At 46.1% G+C, this 18,613-nt stretch overlaps 1 protein-coding gene across 4 annotated transcripts in view; it reads right to left on the minus strand.

Annotated features, from left to right (window-relative positions):
* The window catches only part of LOC137380176 (inter-alpha-trypsin inhibitor heavy chain H3-like), a 79,264-nt gene that overhangs the window by 11,408 nt on the left and 49,243 nt on the right, over positions 1 to 18,613 (minus strand). For all 4 annotated transcript variants that reach the window (XM_068051938.1, XM_068051936.1, XM_068051937.1 and 1 more), the window contains exon 16: positions 12,510 to 12,644. In XM_068051938.1, the coding sequence (XP_067908039.1) occupies positions 12,510 to 12,644 (135 nt within the window). The remainder of the gene's footprint in view (positions 1 to 12,509; positions 12,645 to 18,613) is intronic.

Genomic DNA, 18,613 nt, shown 5'->3' on the forward strand with positions numbered 1-18,613 from the left:
GAGGCAATATCAACAGGCAGGTATGATCCACGTAGAGGCCCCCGGTAGTGAGCAGCAGCCCCCAAGGGGAGCTCACCATTACGTTTGCCGTGCATCTACAGGCCCCACATGACATGCCATCAGATGTCAGAGCACCAGTGTCAGAGGAGATTGCGCATATAGAGAGAGTGGTGACTCGTCTCTGTGCCCTACTCAAGGTTGACCTGCAGCCCATGAGCTCCAGTGTACATCCCATGCCTTTGTTCTTCCTAGTGGCAGCGGTACTCAAACCTGACGCCTCTGCAGCCTTTTAGGGGCCCACCAGAGACCTTTGTGGGGTCACGCAGTCAGCAGTGGATCACTGCATCAGGGAGGTCACCAATGCCCTGCAGCGGAGGGCCAGTAAGTATGTCTGCTTCAGGACGGACTCTCACAGCCAGGCCCAGAGTGCCATTGGTTCTGGCACCATTGCAGAGAACCATAGGTTGTAATGTTCATAGACTGCACTCGTGGCCATCAGGCCTACTGCCAGGCTACCACCTGCAGACGTCACCATTAAATGAGCCCCCTCAATCTAGGTGAAGCTGGTATGTGAACACTGCAGATGCTTGCAGCAAATGTGTGACTGCTCCTCAGGCAGCTGCCATGACACCTGGGTCTTGCGCCAGTCCCGGTTGCCACCACTGTTCACTGAACTGGCTCAGATGGAGGGGTAGCTTCTTGGAGATAAGGACGATCCTTTGCAGACATGGCTCCTGGCACTAGTGAGAGACTCCACCACTGCTTCAGAGGAGAGATGCAACGTCAGCCACTGAGCTACATGAACCACCATTGAGTAGGAGATTGCCATGCTGAAAGAGCACCTCCAATGCCTGGATGGATAGGGTGATGCCCTGTACTACAGGCCAAAAAGGCCAACTCCTTTCTTTGCTGCTCTGCACAACTATGCACCCAATAGGGGCCAGGCCTGGCATGATGAGGAGAGACGTCAACAGGATTCTTCCTCGGACTCTGAGGACCTACAACACGAAAGATGTATGGGAGGGAAGATTGCACCCAGGCTCTGCACACAGGGCTAGCAGTGAGCTAGGGATGTACGGAAGTGGCTTATCAGACAAAGGCTCTCTGCTCCATAGGAACCGACATGAGCTCTGCAAGCCACTCATGACCCTCAGTCACCTGCTGTACACCAGTCTACATCTGCAGCATCCTTGTGTAAACCAATTGAGGCAGCAGCTGACTGAGCCAATGTCCATGTCACTGAGTCCGTGGAAATGCTCATGAGTAATGGTGGCATGGCAATGATGTTATTGCATACGTTGGCTCTACTGAAGGGCCAACGGTGCAAAGGAATGTGACATTGGTGCTACATGCTGACACACATCATTCACACAGAGAAAAGGACACACATGTTGGTGAGGAACATTTAGTGAAAGATGTATTTACATTGCTGTGACACCCGTGCATTCCCATTTGTGTCAGTGTGTTCTCTGTAAACCTATGTAATATCTTTTATGGTCTATTTAAGTCTCACGTCCTGGAATGTGCAAAATTAAGATTATTCACCCAGATGCGGCATGCCTACAAGAAGGAATATTACACTTGAGTGGAAGAAGAGGATCACAACTTCACAGGACACTGGGACACAGCAGGGTAAGTATGTGGTAGCAAAGTGGAAAGTGCTGGAGTCACTCAGCAGGTCAGGCAGCATCTGTGGAGAGAGAAGCAGAGTTAACTTTCAGGTCTGTTAACTTGGACAAGTTAACTCTGCTTCTCTCTCCACAGATGCTGCCTGACCTGCTGGATCTCTGCAGGACTTCCTGCTTTGCTGCCAGATTGACAGCAGCTCCACTCTTCAGCAGTCAGGTAAGTATTCTTTGACAGCTGTCAGGAAGCAGGTGCTGGGGGCACTTAAAATAGGATTAATATCGCAGGGGCTCAGAGGTGATCGGCGAATGCGGACGCGCCATCAGTTCAAAGGGCACTGCCACAGACAGCGGCGTCCCAGTAAAATTCAGCCCATGGTGTGTGATAATTTGTTAAAAACAGCTACTTGATTGGATGCTACACATCTGAATGGAGATTATATCATTCAGAAAAATCGATTGTTCTTGGCATATTCTATGGCTCAATTAATTCATCTCTGTAGTGCCGCTTCCAGCAGCAATATGGAGGCCCGGAGCTAATTTGCCACGGAATGCTGTGCACCGGGTGCTTATGACGTGGCTAGTAGTGTGTGCACTCTTGAGAAGGGCACCTGTGCCAGCGTCCCTAGCGTGCACCGGAAGGCTGTGAAAATATTCCATCCTGACATCATAACAGTCCAACTGGCTGATGCAATGCCAGGATAAGTTTGGACCTTGCAGGTCCGGCAACGAATTTGTCAATCATTCAGCAAACAACAACCATTAAGCAAAGGATACAGCAAAGGCTATGTGGCCTGACAACATCCAGCTATAGCACTGAAGACTTGTGCTCCACACTTAGCCGCACCCCTAGCCAAACTGTTCCAGTACCGCTCCAACACTGGCAACTAACTGACAATGTAGAAAATTGTCCAGGTATGTCCTATCCACAAAAAGCAGGACAAATCCAATCCAACCAATTACCGCCCCATCAGTCAGCTCTCGATCATCAGCAAAGTGATGGAAGTGATGTTATCGACAGTGCTATCAACTTGCTCAGCAACGTCCTGTTTACTGATGCTCAGTTTGGCTTCCTCCAGGGCCACTGGGCTCCAGACCTCATTATGGCCTTGGTCCAAACATGGGTAAAAGAGCTGAACACCAGAGGTGAGGTGAGAGTGACTGTCCTTGATACAGGGCAGCATTAGACAGAGTGTGGCATCAAGCAGCCCTAGCAAAATTGAAGTCAATGGGAATCGGGGGAAAACTCTCCACTGGTTGGAATCATACCTAGCACAAAGGATGATAGTTGTGGTTGTTGGAGGCCAATCATCTCAGCCCCAGAACATTGCTGCAAGGGTTCCTCAGTTTAGTGTCCTAGGCACAACCATCTTCAGCTGCTTCATCAATAACCTTTTCTCCATCAAAAAGTTAGAAGTGAAGATGTTCACTGATTGTACGATGTTCAGTCCCATTTGCAACTCCTCTGACCTGGACCTGGACAACATTCAGGCTTGGGCTGATAAGTAGCAAGTAACATTCACGTCACACAAGTGCCAGGCAATAACTATTTCTACCAACAGAATCTACCATATCCCCTTGACATTCAATGGCATTGCCATTGCTAAATCCCCCACTATCAACATCCTGGGGGTTACCATTGACAAGAAATGCGACACAGTGGCGCAGTGGTTAGCACCGCAGCCTCACATCTCCAGCGACCCGGGTTCAATTCTGGGTACTGTCTGTGTGGAGTTTGCAAGTTCTCCCTGTGTCTGCGTGGGTTTCCTCCGGGTGCTCCGGTTTCCTCCCACATGCCAAAGACTTGCAGGTTGATAGGTAAATTGGCCATTATAAATTGCCCCTAGTATAGGTAGGTGGTAGGGGAATATAGGGAAAGTGGGGATGTGGTAGCAATATGGGATTAGTGTCGGATTAGTATAAATGGGTGGTTGATGGTCAGCACAGACTCGGTGGGCCGAAGGGCCTGTTTCAGTGCTGTATCTCTAAACTAAACTAAACAGAAAATTAACTGGACCAACCATAAACACTGTGGCTGCAAGAGCTGGTCTGAGGCTTTGAATTCTGCGGTGAGTAACTCACCTCCTGACTCCTCAAAGCCTGTCCACCATCTACAAGGCACATGTCAGGAGTGGGATGAAATACTCTCCACTTGCCTGGATGGCTGCAGCTCCAACAAAGTCAAGTAGCTCGACACCAACCAGGACAAAGCAGCCTGCTTGATTGGCACCCCATCCACCACCTTCAACATTCACTCCTTCCACCACCGATGCACAGTGGCAGCAGTGTGTACCATCTACAGGATGCACTGCAGCAACTCAGCAAGGTTCCTTCGACAGCGCCTTCCAAACCTGTGACCTCTACCACCTAGAAGGACAAGGGCAGCAGACACATGGGAACACTGCCACCTGCAAGTTCACCTCCAAGCCACACAACATCCTGACTTGGAACAATATCGCCGTTCTTCCACTGTTGTTGGGCCAAAATCCTGGAAATCCCTTCCAAACAGCACTGTGAGTGTACCTAAACCACATGGACTGCAGTGGTTCAAGAAGGCAGCTCACCACCACCTTCTCAAGGGCAATTAGGGATAGACAATAAATGCTGGCCTGGCCAGCAATGCCCATGTCCCATGAATAATAACAAAATTTTTTTGAAAAGCTGCAAGATGGACTTTGCACTCGTGTTTCTTAAAGACTGAGGCGCCAAAATTGCAGGTACGATAACTTTTAAGATCTTCTCCTATTGCAAAGTGTCTGGATGTACACTGGAATGTTTTTGGAGATGCTGTGGTGAGTTCCTGAATTTGCCACAGAGTGTTGCTGCTTGGGATGACAGACGAGTAGCTAACTTGTCTACACAAACATTGAAACAGGTGTAGGAGGAGCAGTGGCAGGGCCTCTGGGTCTGCAGCACAATTGGGGCGGCACAGTGGCGCAGTGGTTAGCACCGCAGCCTCACAGCTCCAGGGACCTGGGTTCAATTCTGGGTACTGCCTGTGTGGAGTTTGCAAGTTCTCCCTGTGTCTGCGTGGGTTTCCTCCGGGTGCTCCTGTTCCCTCCCACAGCCAAAGACTTGCAGGTTGATAGCTAAATTGGCCATTATAAATTGCCCCTAGTATAGATAGGTGGTAGGGGAATATAGGGACAGGTGAGGATGTGGTAGGAATATGGGATTAGTGTAGGATTAGTATAAATGGGTGGTTAATGGTCGGCACAGACTCGGTGGGCCGAAGGGCCTGTTTCAGTGCTGTATCTCTAAATCTAAATCTAAAATCTAACAGCCAGATGGTTGCAAAGAGAGCAAGTTCTGCGTGAAGTGCTCTACCAAGTTGGAACCGGACTCCTCCATTCTCCTTGACAGTGACAGGAGGCTGTCTGGCAGGACAACCAATGCACCCAGCATCTCAGTGTGTGTGCCCATCAGTGCTCTCCCATATGCCACCCCATCAAGGCCTTTAACTGAGTCCTCTGCATTAGAACTCGTCTGCAACTTCACCCTCTGGTGTGCTAGCAAATGAACCTTCCTTTACCCCTGGCCTAGTTGCAGTCCATTCATGCCGGTATGACCCACCATGTGCTGATCCCAACTCCATACTAGCTTTCAAAGTGCATGCAGTTTCACTATCTGAGCTTGTGGCTGCCATTGTCAGCTCGAGTGACGGGGCCTCTTCATCAGTGCTGTGCTATTGCTCTCTATCTTCCGTTTTGGGCTGCTGCAGCTGGGCTGGCGCAGCTCTACAAAGTCTGAAAGCAGGAAATCAAAAGGGGAAGGTTGGTGTGAGGGAAGGGAATGATGGGGTGGATCAAGAGATTCATAGTCGCACCATCTGCAGCTTGCTCAGCGTGGCCAGATAGCAGGAGGAGGGCGAGCTGTGAGGGGCATAAGGCAGGAACATACCGTCATCCTCAATGTTCTCAGCTATAGTGGATGCCGTTGGCTCCATTGCAGAGACAAGTCCATGATGCTGAGAGCCATCTACTCTGTAGGGCTTGAGAGATGCGGACATTCTTGTCCTCTGCCAGTCCTGCCCTGCTCCCGTCTATTATATGCCACCTTGGCCTGCAAGAGAGAGAAGACAGTGATTGTGCAGCGTTGTGTTTAGGTGATGTGCATGCCATAGCTGAAGGTATCTGAGGCAGATAAAGGTGAGTGCCAGGCTGGCAGCGTTGGTAGATGTATGAGGGTAAAGTGGAGTATCTGAGTATTAAGCTTGAGTCCCGAGTGCCAGGGAGGGCTGCTGGGTGAATGATGGTGGTGTTGTGCATTGAGCAGTATGAGGGGTTGGTGATGTGGTGGGTGGGAAATGTTATGTGAAAATTCACTGACCTTTACCACACGCATGTAATCATTCGACTTCTTGTGGCACTTCTGCCAGATCCTTGGCTCCAGACTTTGGGAGTTGACCTCCCTAGCCACCTGGTCCCAATTAGTTCTGAGGGTGGTTCTTGATGTTCTCCTGGCTCCCCCCTCCCCCACCCCACGGGACCATGGTGTCTCACCTCCTGCTCACCTCCACCAGTAATGCCTCCAGCGTTCATCCATCACACTAAAACCCTCTGTCTGTCCTAGGTGCTCCATTTTCCATCTTTTACATTCCAGCAATATTATTCCATGCAGCTTTCCTTTAAGAAGAGCACGCTGGCTGCACCACATGCTCTCAGCACGACACTGTTTGGCCCCTTGCTGAGTGCAGAGGTAACCAGCAGTGTGAAGAGGACATTATCAGCTTTGGACCTGCTCCGACCAATATGGCAATCAGGTAAAGGAAGGGGGAGCACCAAGTTTGCATGCTGCCCACCTCCAACTCCCTCATGCAAAAAACGGGGCAAACAAATTTTTAGCGCCTGTTATTTTAGACTTAAGACATTTTAGAATCAGCTATTTATGATGCAGGGTTTTATATTGGGTAAGATACAATGATGGAGGTGAATTTGCCGAGTGAATGTAACTTCTAATTCCAGAATGACTGAAAAAAAATCAAAATATCTGTACTAAAGAGTCCATTTCCTTTTCTCCTGTTGTCACTATAGGCTTTGATTAGAATGGATCATATCTACTTCAGTGAGAGATTGACTGAGGTGCTGTTGGAGAGTTTTTCCCAAGAGAAGATAAATAAATGAGTTTGTCCCAAGTAGAAGTCAAGCACTGAGATACAATTCACCTGAATCAGCAAGGCCAGCAGGGGTAGTGTTGGAATGTTGACTTTGTGGGCGGAGAGGATTTAAGTGGAACAAACAGAACCCAATTGAACTTGCTAGAGGCCAGTGGAATAAAGAGGCAGCTGAGTGAATACAGGGAGATGGATCTGAAGTGACTTGAAACAACTTTCAGTTACTTCTGTTGTCAAGTGTTTTGAATTGACTTGTCATAGCAAGAGATAGAAGCCCATATTGTGCAGAACTTGCATGATATGGGAGTTTCTTTGAAACTGTCAGCGCCCAGGAGAACCACAGGTGCGAGAAGTGTCTCCAGTGCATTCACTCGAACAACAAGGTGCTTCATAGGAGTGTTATAAAGCAAAATTAGACACCAAGCCATTTTAGAGCAGATAACCAAAAGCTCGATCAAAGAGGTCAGTTTTAAGGAAGTATCTTAAAGAAAGAAAGAGAGGTAAAGAGGCAGAGAGGTTTGGAGAGGGAATTCCAGAGATTAGGGCATGGACAGTTGAAGGTAAAGTCTGGCTCGGGTATAAAATTAAAACCCAACCCAGGCCCGACCCGAGAACAGCCAACCCGAACCCAACCCGGGCCCGAGTCCTTGAGTTTTTTTTTAAATGCCTGGCCTGACCCGAAAATAACAAACATATTTTTGAAACAGAAAAAGATCATAGACTAAAACAAAAACAATACGGAATAAAACAGTACAGTCCAGAGTGACCTGACCCGAGCCTGAATGCTGGACGCCGAATACAGACCAGACCTGAACCCGACACGTAGTCAGGTTTGGTTGGGTTCGGGTCGGGTCGCCAGGCTTTAGTTGAAGGCGCCGGCCTCCAATGGTGGAGCAATGAAAATGAGGGATGCTCAAGAGGCCAGAATTAGATGAGTGCAGGTATGTCGGAGGATTGTGGGGCTGAAGGAGATTACAGAGATGGAGAGGGGTGAATCTATGGAGGGATTTGAAAACAGGCATGGGAATTTTAAATCCGAGGTATTGCTTGATCAGGAGTGGGAACTGAATGTCAGCGAGCATCAGAAATGTTTGGAGACATTCTCCACTCTATGGAATGGAATAAGAGATGTCAGAGTGCAAGCTTCAGGGGTGATCATTAGACAACTGGAGGTGAATACAGGGAGAAGAAAGGATAGTGCCCATGTGCTGCGGCAGATAGGGGAAAGAGAGGAAGACTCCGGAAATTCATGTGGTTCTGATGCTGTTTGATGGGTATACAGTGCTACATACCCATTACACAGTTAAGGACACTAACTCAGGGTATATAACTCATAAGCCATGCTAATAAATTACCTGGGGGTTGGGGTGCTGGGAGCAGCAGAAGTATTGGAGGATGGTACAGTGAGAGGAGTAGACAGTCACTTCTGTAACTGTAAACATACGAACATACGAATTAGGAGCAGGAGTCGGCCACTCGGCCTTCGAGCCTGCTCCACCATTCAATGTTCATGGCTGAACTGATTACTCCACATTTCCACCTACCCCCGATAACCTTCCACCCCATTGCTTATCAAGAATCTATCTACCTCTGCCTTAAAAATATTCAGACACTGATTCCACCACCTTTTGAGGAAGAGAATTCCAAAGACTCACGACCCTCTGAGAGAAAAAATTTCTCCTCATCTCTGTCTTAAATGGGCGACCCCTTATTTTTAAACAGCGACCCCCCCCCCCCCCCCCGCCCAGTTCTAGATTCTCCCACAAGAGAAAACATCCTTTCCACATCCACCCTGTCAAGATCCCTCAGGATCTTATATGTTTCAATCAAGTTGCCCCTTACTCTTCTAAATTCCAACGGATACAAGCCTTACCTATCCAATCATTCCTCCTAAGATAGCCTGCCCATTCCATTCCAGGTATTAATCTAGTAAACCTTCTCTGTACTGCCTCCAACACATTTACATCCTTCCTTAAATAAGGAGACCAGTACTGTCCACAGTACTCCAGATGTGGTCTCAACAATGCCCTGTATAGCTGAAGCATAACCTCCCTACTTTTGTATTCAATTCCCCCCCGCTATAAATGAAAGCATTCTATGAGCTTTCCTAATTACGTGCTGTACCTGCATACTAACCTTTTGCGATTCAGGCAGTAGGACACCCAGATTCCTCTGCATCTCAGAACTCTGCAATCTCTCACCATTTAGATAATATGTTTCTTTTTTATTCTTCCTGCCAAAGTGAGCAATTTCACACTTTCCCACATTATACTCCAGTTGCCAGGAATTTGCCCACTCACTTAACTTATCTATATCCCTTTATAGGCCCCTTATTTTCCTACCTATCTTTGTGTCATCAGCAAATTTAGCAACCATACCTTCGGTCCCTTCATCTAAGTCATTTATATAAATTGTAAAAAGTTGAGGCCCTAGCACAGATCTCTGTGGCACACCACTTGTTACATCTTGCCAACCAGAAAATGACCCACTTATGCCTAGTCTCTGTTTCCTGTTAGCTAGCCAATCTTCTATCCATGCCAATATGTTACCCCCCTACACCATGAGCATTTATTTTCTGCAATAACCTTTGATGTGGCTTGTTATCAAATGCTTTCTGGAAATCTAAGTATGATACATCCACCGGATCCCCTTTATCAGCAGCACATGTAACTCCCTCAAAGAACTCCAATAAATTGGTTAAATATGATTCCCCTTTCACAAAACCATGTTGACTCTGCCTTATTATCTTAAATTTTTCTAAATGCCCTGCTATACCGTCTTTAATAATAGCTGCTAACATATTCCCTAAGACAGATGTTAAGCTAACTGGCCTTAAGTTTCCCGCTTTCTGTCTCCCTCCCTCTTTGAATAAAGGAGTTACATTTGCTATTTTCCAATCTAACAGAACCTTCCCTGAATCTATGGAATTTTGGAAAATTAAAACTAACGCATCAACTATCTCATTAGCCACTTCTTTTAACACCCTAGGATGAAATCCATCAGGACCCGGGGACTTGTCAGCCTGCAACTCCAACAATTTGTTCGGTATCACTTCCCTGCTGATTGTAATTTTCTTGAGTTCCTCCCTCCCTCCCTTCCAATTCCTGACTTACAGCTAATACTGGGATGTTACTTGTATCCTCAATAGTGAAGACCGATGCAAAATATCTGCTCAGTTCATCTGCTATCTCCTTATTGTTCATTATTAATTCCCCAGACTCACTTTCTATAGGACCAATGCTCACTTTGTTAACTCTTTTCTTTTATAAAATCTATAGAAACTCTTACTATCTGTCTTTATATTTCTAGCTAGCTTTCTCTCGTACTTTAATTTTACCTCCCTTATCACTCTTTTAGTCATTCTTTGCTGATTTTTATATTCTGTCCAATCTTCTGACCTTTGCACAATTATAGGCTTTTTCTTTAAGTTTGATACTATCTTTAACTGTTTTAGTTAACCACGGATGGCGGGTCCCACCCTTGGAATTTTTCTTTCTCATTGAAATGTATCAATTCTGTTTATTCTGAAAAATCCCCTTAAATGTCTGCCACTGCATCTCTATTGACCTATCCCTTAACCTGATTTGCCAGTTCACTTTAGCTAGCTCTGCTTTCATGCCCTCATAATTGCTCTTATTTAAATTTAAAATACTAGTCTTGGACCCACACTTCTGTCCCTCAAACTGAATGTAAAATTCAATCATATTATGATCGCTGCAATCTAGGGGTGCCTTAACTATGAGGTCATTAATTAATCCTATCTCGTTGCACAACACCAGATGTCGTATAGCCTGCTCTCTGGTTGGCTCTAGAATGTATTGTTCCAAGAAAGTATCCCTAAAACATTCTATGTGCTCCTCATCTAGGCTACCTCTGCCCATCTGATTTTTCCAGTCTATATGTAAGTGAAAATCCCCCATAATTATCGCTGTACCTTTCTGACAAGCTGCCATTATTTCTTCCTTTATACCCTGCCCTACAGTGTGGTTAATGTTAGGTGGCCTGTACACCACTCCCACAAGTGACTTCTTGCCTTAATGATTTCCCATCTCTACCCAAATTGCATCTACATCCTGCTCTTCTGAACTTAGGTCATCACTCTCTCTTGCGCTAATACCATCATTAATTAACAGAGCTACCCCTCCACCTTTTCTTAGCTTCCTGTCCTTCCTAAATGCCATGTACCCTTCAATATTCAGGTCCTAATCTATGTCATCCTGCAGCCATGTCTCTTTAATGGCTATCGGATTGTACTTATTTATTTCTATTTGCGCTCTCAGTTCATCTGTTTTGTTTTGAACACGACATGCATTCAGATACAGAGCCTTTAGTTTTGTCCTTTTATTATTTTTATAACCTCTAGCCTTATCTGTTGATTTGCTGTTAGATTTGTATGCTCTGTCACAGTCTGTTTATCATTTCCCATATTAATACCTTTCTCTCTTGCCTTGTCTCTACTCCTTAATTTACCATAACTTCCCAAATTTGATCCCTTTCCCCCACTGTTCAGTTTAAAACCCTCTCTACTTCCCTAGTTATGCAGTTCACTGGAACACCGGCCCCAGAATGGTTCAGGTGTCGACTGTCCCAATGGTACAGCCACCACTTTCCCCAGTACTGGTGCCAGTGCCCCACGAAGCGGTACCCACTTCTACCACACTAGTCTTTGAGACACACATTAATTTCTCTAATCCTAATTGTCCTCTGCTAGTTTGCACGTGGCTCTGGTAATAATCCAGAGATTATTACCTTTGAGGTTCTGCTTCTTAATTTGGTGCCTAGTTTCTCATACTGTCTATGCAGAATCTCTTTCCTTGTCCTGCCTATGTCTTTGGTACCTACATGGACCACGACGACTGGATCCTCCCCCTCCCGCTGTAAGTTCCTCTCCAACCCTGAGCAGATATAAATGTGAATCTCAATTGACATGTTGCTTCACAGCTGCCTGAGTAAGAGACAAATAGCATGTGTGCAAAGTTCTTGCAAAGAAAGAGGGATAACGAAGAGAGGCAATATAAAATAAAGGATACAATTCCAAAAGGATTGCAGGGACAGAGGAACCTTTGGGTGTATGTGCACAAATCTATGAAGGTGTCAGGGCAGGTTGAGAAAGTGTTTAATAAAGCATTTGGGATCCTGGGTTTTATAAATGGAGGCATCAAGTACAAAAGCAAGGAAGTTATGGTGAACCTTTACAAAACACTGGCTTGGCCTCAGCTGGAGTATTGTGTCCAATTCTGGGCACCACACTTTAGGAAGGATGTGAAGGTATTAGAGAGGGTGCAGAAAAGATTCGCAAGAATGGTTCCAGGGATAAGGGACTTCAGTTACGTGTGGGTGAGTGATGTTGATGCAACTTTATTTTGCTATGTAATTAAATGACCTGGATTTAAAAACTGAATGAAGAATATCAACATTTTCTGAGGAATAAAGATAACAGTTTATACACTTCAGCTTGAAAGCTTGAATTGTAAATTTCTATAACAATACTGAATGGGTAGAAAATAAATGGGTTATGCTCTGTGCTAAAGTAGCACAGAGGATTTTAATGGGCAAGTTACACATTCATATGAGAACAATAATGCTCATCATTTCTATCCCACAAAAAATGATTTGTTCATTCTTTATTTGAAATCTCATTGGTTTCTGATTTTATTTTACTCTAATTGTCACTTCAGAATGAACAACATCCATATTGTTTCCTTTCCTGATTAAAATTGCTTTTAGCAAATTTACATGCTTGACTGCATTTATTTGAAAATAATTCTTACCAGGTGATCCAAATCCCATCATAGGAATATGTCTCTGTGCTGTAGATAACCATTGTGATGTAGGAGGATCTTTTGGTTTGGAGGAACCTTGTAATCTAGGGGAATATCCTCCGTGCTGCACTGTCTGGAGTTTGGCTGGACCAAAAAAAAAATCTCATAAGTCTTCTTAGATTCATTTGCAATACTCTCCATAACACCACAGAGAACCCATTCGGTGAACATTGAATTTAAAATAGTTTTTTTAATAGAATTTAGCAGGTTAGAAGCACTCTTGCATTATATCAAATTGCAGGTTACATACCAGCAAACACACACAATGAAGATTTTGTATAATTCTGCCCATTTCATTAGAGAAAAAAACTTGGATTTATATAGCACCTTTCACAACTTCAGGATGCCCCAAAGTGCTTTACAGCCAATGAAGTATTTGTTGAAGTCCAGTCACTGTTGTAATGCAGTGAACTGTGATGGCCAATTTGCACACAGCAAGCCCAACATACAGCAATGAGATAGTGGCCAGATGATCTAGTTTTTGCTATTGTCTGAGGGATAAATATTTGCCTGGGCACTGAGAAGAACACTCCTGCTCTACTTCAGGCAGCGCAATGGGAGTTTTTTTACAGCCACCTGAGAGGGCAGGCAGTGCAGGAGTCCCCTGTGGCCATCCCCCTCTCAAACAGATATACTGCTTTGGATACTGTTGGGGGGGGAATGACCTCCCAGGGGAAAGCAGCAACAGCCAGGTCCGTGGCACCACGGAGGGCTATGCTGCACAGCAGGGGAGGAAAAGGGGTGGAAGAGCTATAGTGATAGGGGATTCTATCGTAAGGAGTGCAGATAGGCCTTTCTGTGGCCACAAACGAGACTCCAGGATGGTATATTGCCTCCCTGGTACTAGGGTCAAGGATGTCTCGGAGCGGCTGCAGGACATTCTGAAAGGGGAGGGTGAGCAGCCAGAGGTCGTGGTCCATATTGGTACTGACGACATAGGCAGGAAGAGAGATGAGGTCCTGCAAAGTGAATATAGGGAGTTAGGCAGAAGGTTAAAAAGCAGGACCTCTAGGGTTGTAATCTCAGGATTACTCCCTGTGCCACATGCTAGTGAGGGTAGGAATAGAAGGATAAGGCAAATGAATGCGTGGCTGAAGAGCTGGTGTATGCGGGAGGGCTTCAGCTACTTGGATCATTGGGATCTCTTCTGCTGCAGAGATGACCTGTACAAGAGGGACGAGTTGCATCTGAACTGGAAGGGGACCAATATCCTTGCAGGGAGGTTTGCTAGTAATACTCAAGAGGGTTTAAACTAGTCTTGCAGGGGGGTAGGACCCAATGTTGAGATAGTTGAGACAAATGTGGAGGTTAAAGCAAGCAAGTCCAGTAGGCAGGCCGGGCAGGACAGGGAGCGTGGAAGGTCTGGTAGGCTAAACTGCATTTACTTTAATGCAAGAAGCCTTACAGGTAAGGCAGGTGAACTCAAAGCATGGATCGGGACATGGGATTGTGATATTATAGCTATTACGGAAACGTGGTTGAGGGATGGGCAGGACTGGCAGCTCAATGTTCCGGGGTACCGATGCTTCTGGCGTGACAGAGGTGGAGGTAAGAGAGGAGGGGGAGCTGCACTATTGATTAGGGAGGACATCATGGCAGTACTTAGAGAGGATATCCTGGTGGGGACGTCCAGCGAGGCCATATGGGTAGAACTTAGAAATAAGAAATAAGAAAGGGGTGATCACTTTGATGGGATTATACTATAGGCCCCCCAATAGTCAGAGGGAATTGGAGGAGCATATATGTAGGGAAATCACAGATAGGTTTATGAATTATAGGGTTGTAATAGTAGGTGATTTTAACTTCCCTAATATTGACTGGGACTGCCTTAGTGCTAAGGGATCAGATGGGGAAGAATTTGTTAAGTGTGTCCTGGATAGTTTTCTGAAGCAGTATGTGGATGGCCCTACTAGAGAAGGGGCGATACTCGACCTCCTCTTGGGAAATGAGGCTGGGCAGGTGGTTGATGTGTCAGTGGAGGAGCACTTTGGGACCAGTGACCAAACTTTATTAGCTTCAAGATAGTTATGGAAAAGGATAGGACTGGTCCTCAGGTTGAAGTCCTAAATTGGGGGAAGGCTAATTTCGATGGCATCAGACAGGAACTCTCAAAAGTTGAATGGGAGAGGCTGTTTACAGGTAAAGGGATGTCTGGCAAGTGGGAGGCTTTTAAAAGTGAGATAGGAAGAGTTCAGGGCCGTCATGTTCCTGTTGGGATGGAAGGGCAAGGCTGGCAAGTTTAGGGAACCTTGGTTGATGAGGGATATTGAGAGTCTGGTCAGGACAAAGAAAGAGGCATATGTCAGGTATAAGCAGCTGGGATCAAGCGAGTCCCTCGAGGAGTACAGGGGATGTAGGAGTACACTTAAGAAGGAAATTAGGAGGGTGAAAAGGGGCCATGAGATTTCCCTGGCAGATAAGATAAAGGAGAATCCTAAAAGATTCTATAAGTATATTAAGAGTAAAAGGGTAGCTAGGGAGAGAGTAGGTCCCCTTAAGGATCAGTGTGGTAATCTATGTGTTGAGCCACGGGAAATGGGCACGATCTTAAATGAATACTTCTCCTCTGTATTTACCGTGGAGAAGGTCATGGAAGCTAGTGAGTTCAAGGGAGGGAACACGGATATCCTGGAGCATATCAACATTACAAAGGAGGAGGTGTTGAAGGTTTTGAAGTGTGGATAAATCCCCAGGGCCTGACCAGGTGTATCCTAGGATACTATGGGAAGCAAGGGAGGAGATTGCTGGGGCCCTGACAGAAATTTTTGTATCAATGTTAGCCATGGGTGAGGTACCGGAAGACTGGAGCATAACTAATGTTGTGCCTTTATTTAAGAAGGGCAGCAGGGATAAGTCAGGGAACTACAGGCCAGTGAGCCTTACATCAGTGGTGGGAAAATTATTGGAAGGGATTTTGAGAGATAGGATTTATATGCCTTTGGAAAGGCAAGGTCTGATTAGGGATAGTCAGCGTGGCTTTGTGCGTGGGAAATCATGTCTTACGAATTTGAATGAGTTTTTTGAGGAGGTGACCAAGAGGATTGACGAGGGCAGGGCGATGGATGTTGTCTACATGGACTTTCGCAAGGCCTTTGACAAGGTCCAGAAGGTTCGAACACATGGGATCCAGGCTGAGCTAGCCAATTGGATACAAAATTGACTTGGTGATAGGAGGCAGAGGGTGGTAGTGGAGGGTTGTTTTTCAGATTGGAGGCCGGTGACCAGTGGTGTGCCGCAGGGATCGATGCTGGGCCTTCTGTTGTTTGTCATATATATTAATGACTTGGATGTGAATGTAGAGGGCACGATTAGTAAGTCTGCAGATGACACCAAAATTGGTGGTATCGTGGATAGTGAAGAAGGTTGTCTAAGGTTACAACAGGATATAGATAAACTGGGAAAGTGGGCAAGGAATTGGCAAAAGGAATTTAATGCAGACAAGTGCGAAGTGATGCATTTTGGGAAGTTAAACCAGGGCAGGACATATACAGTGAATGGCAGGGCCCCGGGGAGTGTTGTTGAGCAGAGAGACCTTGTGGTGCAAGTACATAGTTCCCTGAAAGTGGCAACACAGATAGACAGGGTGAAGAAGGCATATGGCATGCTTGCTTTCATCGGCCGAGGCATTGAGTGCAAGAGTTGGGACGGCATGTTACAGTTGTACATAACGTTGGTTAGGCCGCACTTGGAGTACTGTGTGCAGTTCTGGTGGCCGCACTACAGAAAAGATGTGATTAAGCTAGAGAGGGTGCAGAAAAGATTCACAAGGATGTTGCCTGGTTTGGAGGGCTTGAGTTATAAAGAGAGATTGGATAGGCTGGGTATGTTTTCCATGGTGCGAAGGAGGCTGAGAGGTGACATGATAGAGGTATATAAAATTATGAGAGGCATTGATAGGGAGCTAGCCAGAGTCTGTTTCCCATGGTAGGGGTAACTAAAACTAGAGGGCATAAATTTAAGGTGAGAGGGAGGAGGTTTAAAGGGGATCAAAGGGGTAAATTTTTCACACAAAGAATAGTGGGTATCTGGAATGAGCTGCCTGAGGTGGTGGTGGAGGCAGGAACAGTAGCAACATTTAGGAGGCATCTGGACAGGTACTTGAATGAGCAAGGCATAGAGGGATATGGAATTAATGCAGGCAGGTGGGATTAGAATAGATAGGCATTATGGTCGGCATGAACACGGTGGGCCAAAGGGCCTATTTCTATGCTGTACGACTCTATGGCAGATGGATCCTCACTGGAATTATGTATGCGAGTAATTTTCAATTTCACCACTTGGCTAATAAACAGGTGGAAATTAAAATCAGGCCACTTTATATTGGGTAAGTGATCCACTCTACTAGTTTACCATGCAAGTGATGGTGAAACCACTGACCACCTCCAGGCGCGTATCCATTATCTCTCGAGATAAGGAGGCCCAAAAGAAAGAAGATGGTGAAAATTACCCTCCAATGAGGCATCCCAGGAGGGTGACTCAATGCTGACTGGGTATAACGGTGCTTAAGCAGTGGGAAGCTTTGCAGGTTGCTGGTTTTGGCAGAGGTGATCTGTGGTTATCCATGCACATTTTCAACAGAAATGATATGGGGCATGCTGCTATGTATCCAGGTTTGCTGACAGTACAAAACTAGGTGGGAAAGTATGCTGTGAAGAGGGCACAAAGAGGATTGAATTTTATGCCCCCCTGGGGACAGGTTCAGTGGCTGGAGGGCCCATAGAATTGCAACAGGAGGCGGGAACAGAGGACCTGTTGCCTTCCCGTCACACCAGAATTTAGTCAGGGCGGGATAGGCTGACAACGGCTTTCCCACCCAGAGGCCAGTTGAGGCCCGTTAAGTGGTCTAATACCAGCCAATTATGGGCCTCTTCCTGCCGCCGCTGGGATTTCACCCGGCCTCACTCACTTTGGGTGTGGGCCTCTTGCATTACCAGCAGTAGCTACTGCTCCCAGTGGCGATTGGCCGGCAGCTCTTGGAGCTAGAATCTCCGTTTTTAAAGGGATGGCGATCCCGGTGCTGGGCACTTACGTGCCTGCACGCTGTTAGATTGTGCCAGCGGCGGACACCGAAAGCTGAGGCTAAGTTCCCCTCACCTTTTTGGTCCAGCCCTGGGAGCTCTGCCTGTGCAACAAAATCCAGCCTAGAGTCTGCAAAGAGATATAGATCGGTTAAGTGAGTGGGCAAGAAGATGGCAGATGAAGTATAATGTGCGGAAATGTGGTCGGAAGAATAGGAAAACTGACAATTTTTTAAATGCTGAGAAACTATTAAAGGTTGGTGTTCAAAGGGATTTGGATGTCCTTGTTCAAGAAACAGGGAAAGTTAACATGCAGGTACAACAGGCAATTAGGAAGGCAAATGCTGTGCTTGGCTTTATTGCAAGGGAGTTGGAGTACAAGAGTAAGGAAGTCTTGCTGCATTTGTACAAGGCTTTGGTGAGACCACACCTGGAATACTGTGCATAGTTTTGGTCTCCATACATAAAGAAGGATATGCTTGCCTTAGGGGCAGTGCAACAAAGGTTCACTGGATTGATTATTGGGATGAGAGGGTTGTCCTGGGAATCTGTGTTAGAACAGTGCACTTTATGAAAGACACAATAAGGGAACTGTGCCAGCTACCACATGAAGACCTTTGCCTTCACAGACTGTCTGCCTGTAGTTATGAATGTCACGGCCACACTCGACTTTTATACCAGTGGCTCATTTCAAGGAGATCTGTTGAATATCAGCCTAGGGCATGTACAGGCAAATATTCATCAGGCAACTGACGTTGCTTTTTGGTGGACTGAGGAATCTGTCCAGTTTGGCAGCATGGCAACAAGATAGGGCCATCCTGTTTTATGATGTTGTTGAGGCAAGCTCCCTAGTTAACTTCCTCAACTTCCTGAACAGAAAGGGCTACCAATGGCCAGATTGTGTGTGCAAGTTGCCATTTTGCATTCTTTCTTCGGAACTTGACCCTCCCTGAGCTCTTCAAGGAAGATCATGTGAATGGATGGCTTGCGCACACAGGCATTGTGCACAAAATTCTCCTGCAACACGATTGAGTG

Source organism: Heterodontus francisci, chromosome 19 (genome assembly GCF_036365525.1).
Source record: "Heterodontus francisci isolate sHetFra1 chromosome 19, sHetFra1.hap1, whole genome shotgun sequence".
NCBI lineage: Eukaryota > Metazoa > Chordata > Chondrichthyes > Heterodontiformes > Heterodontidae > Heterodontus > Heterodontus francisci.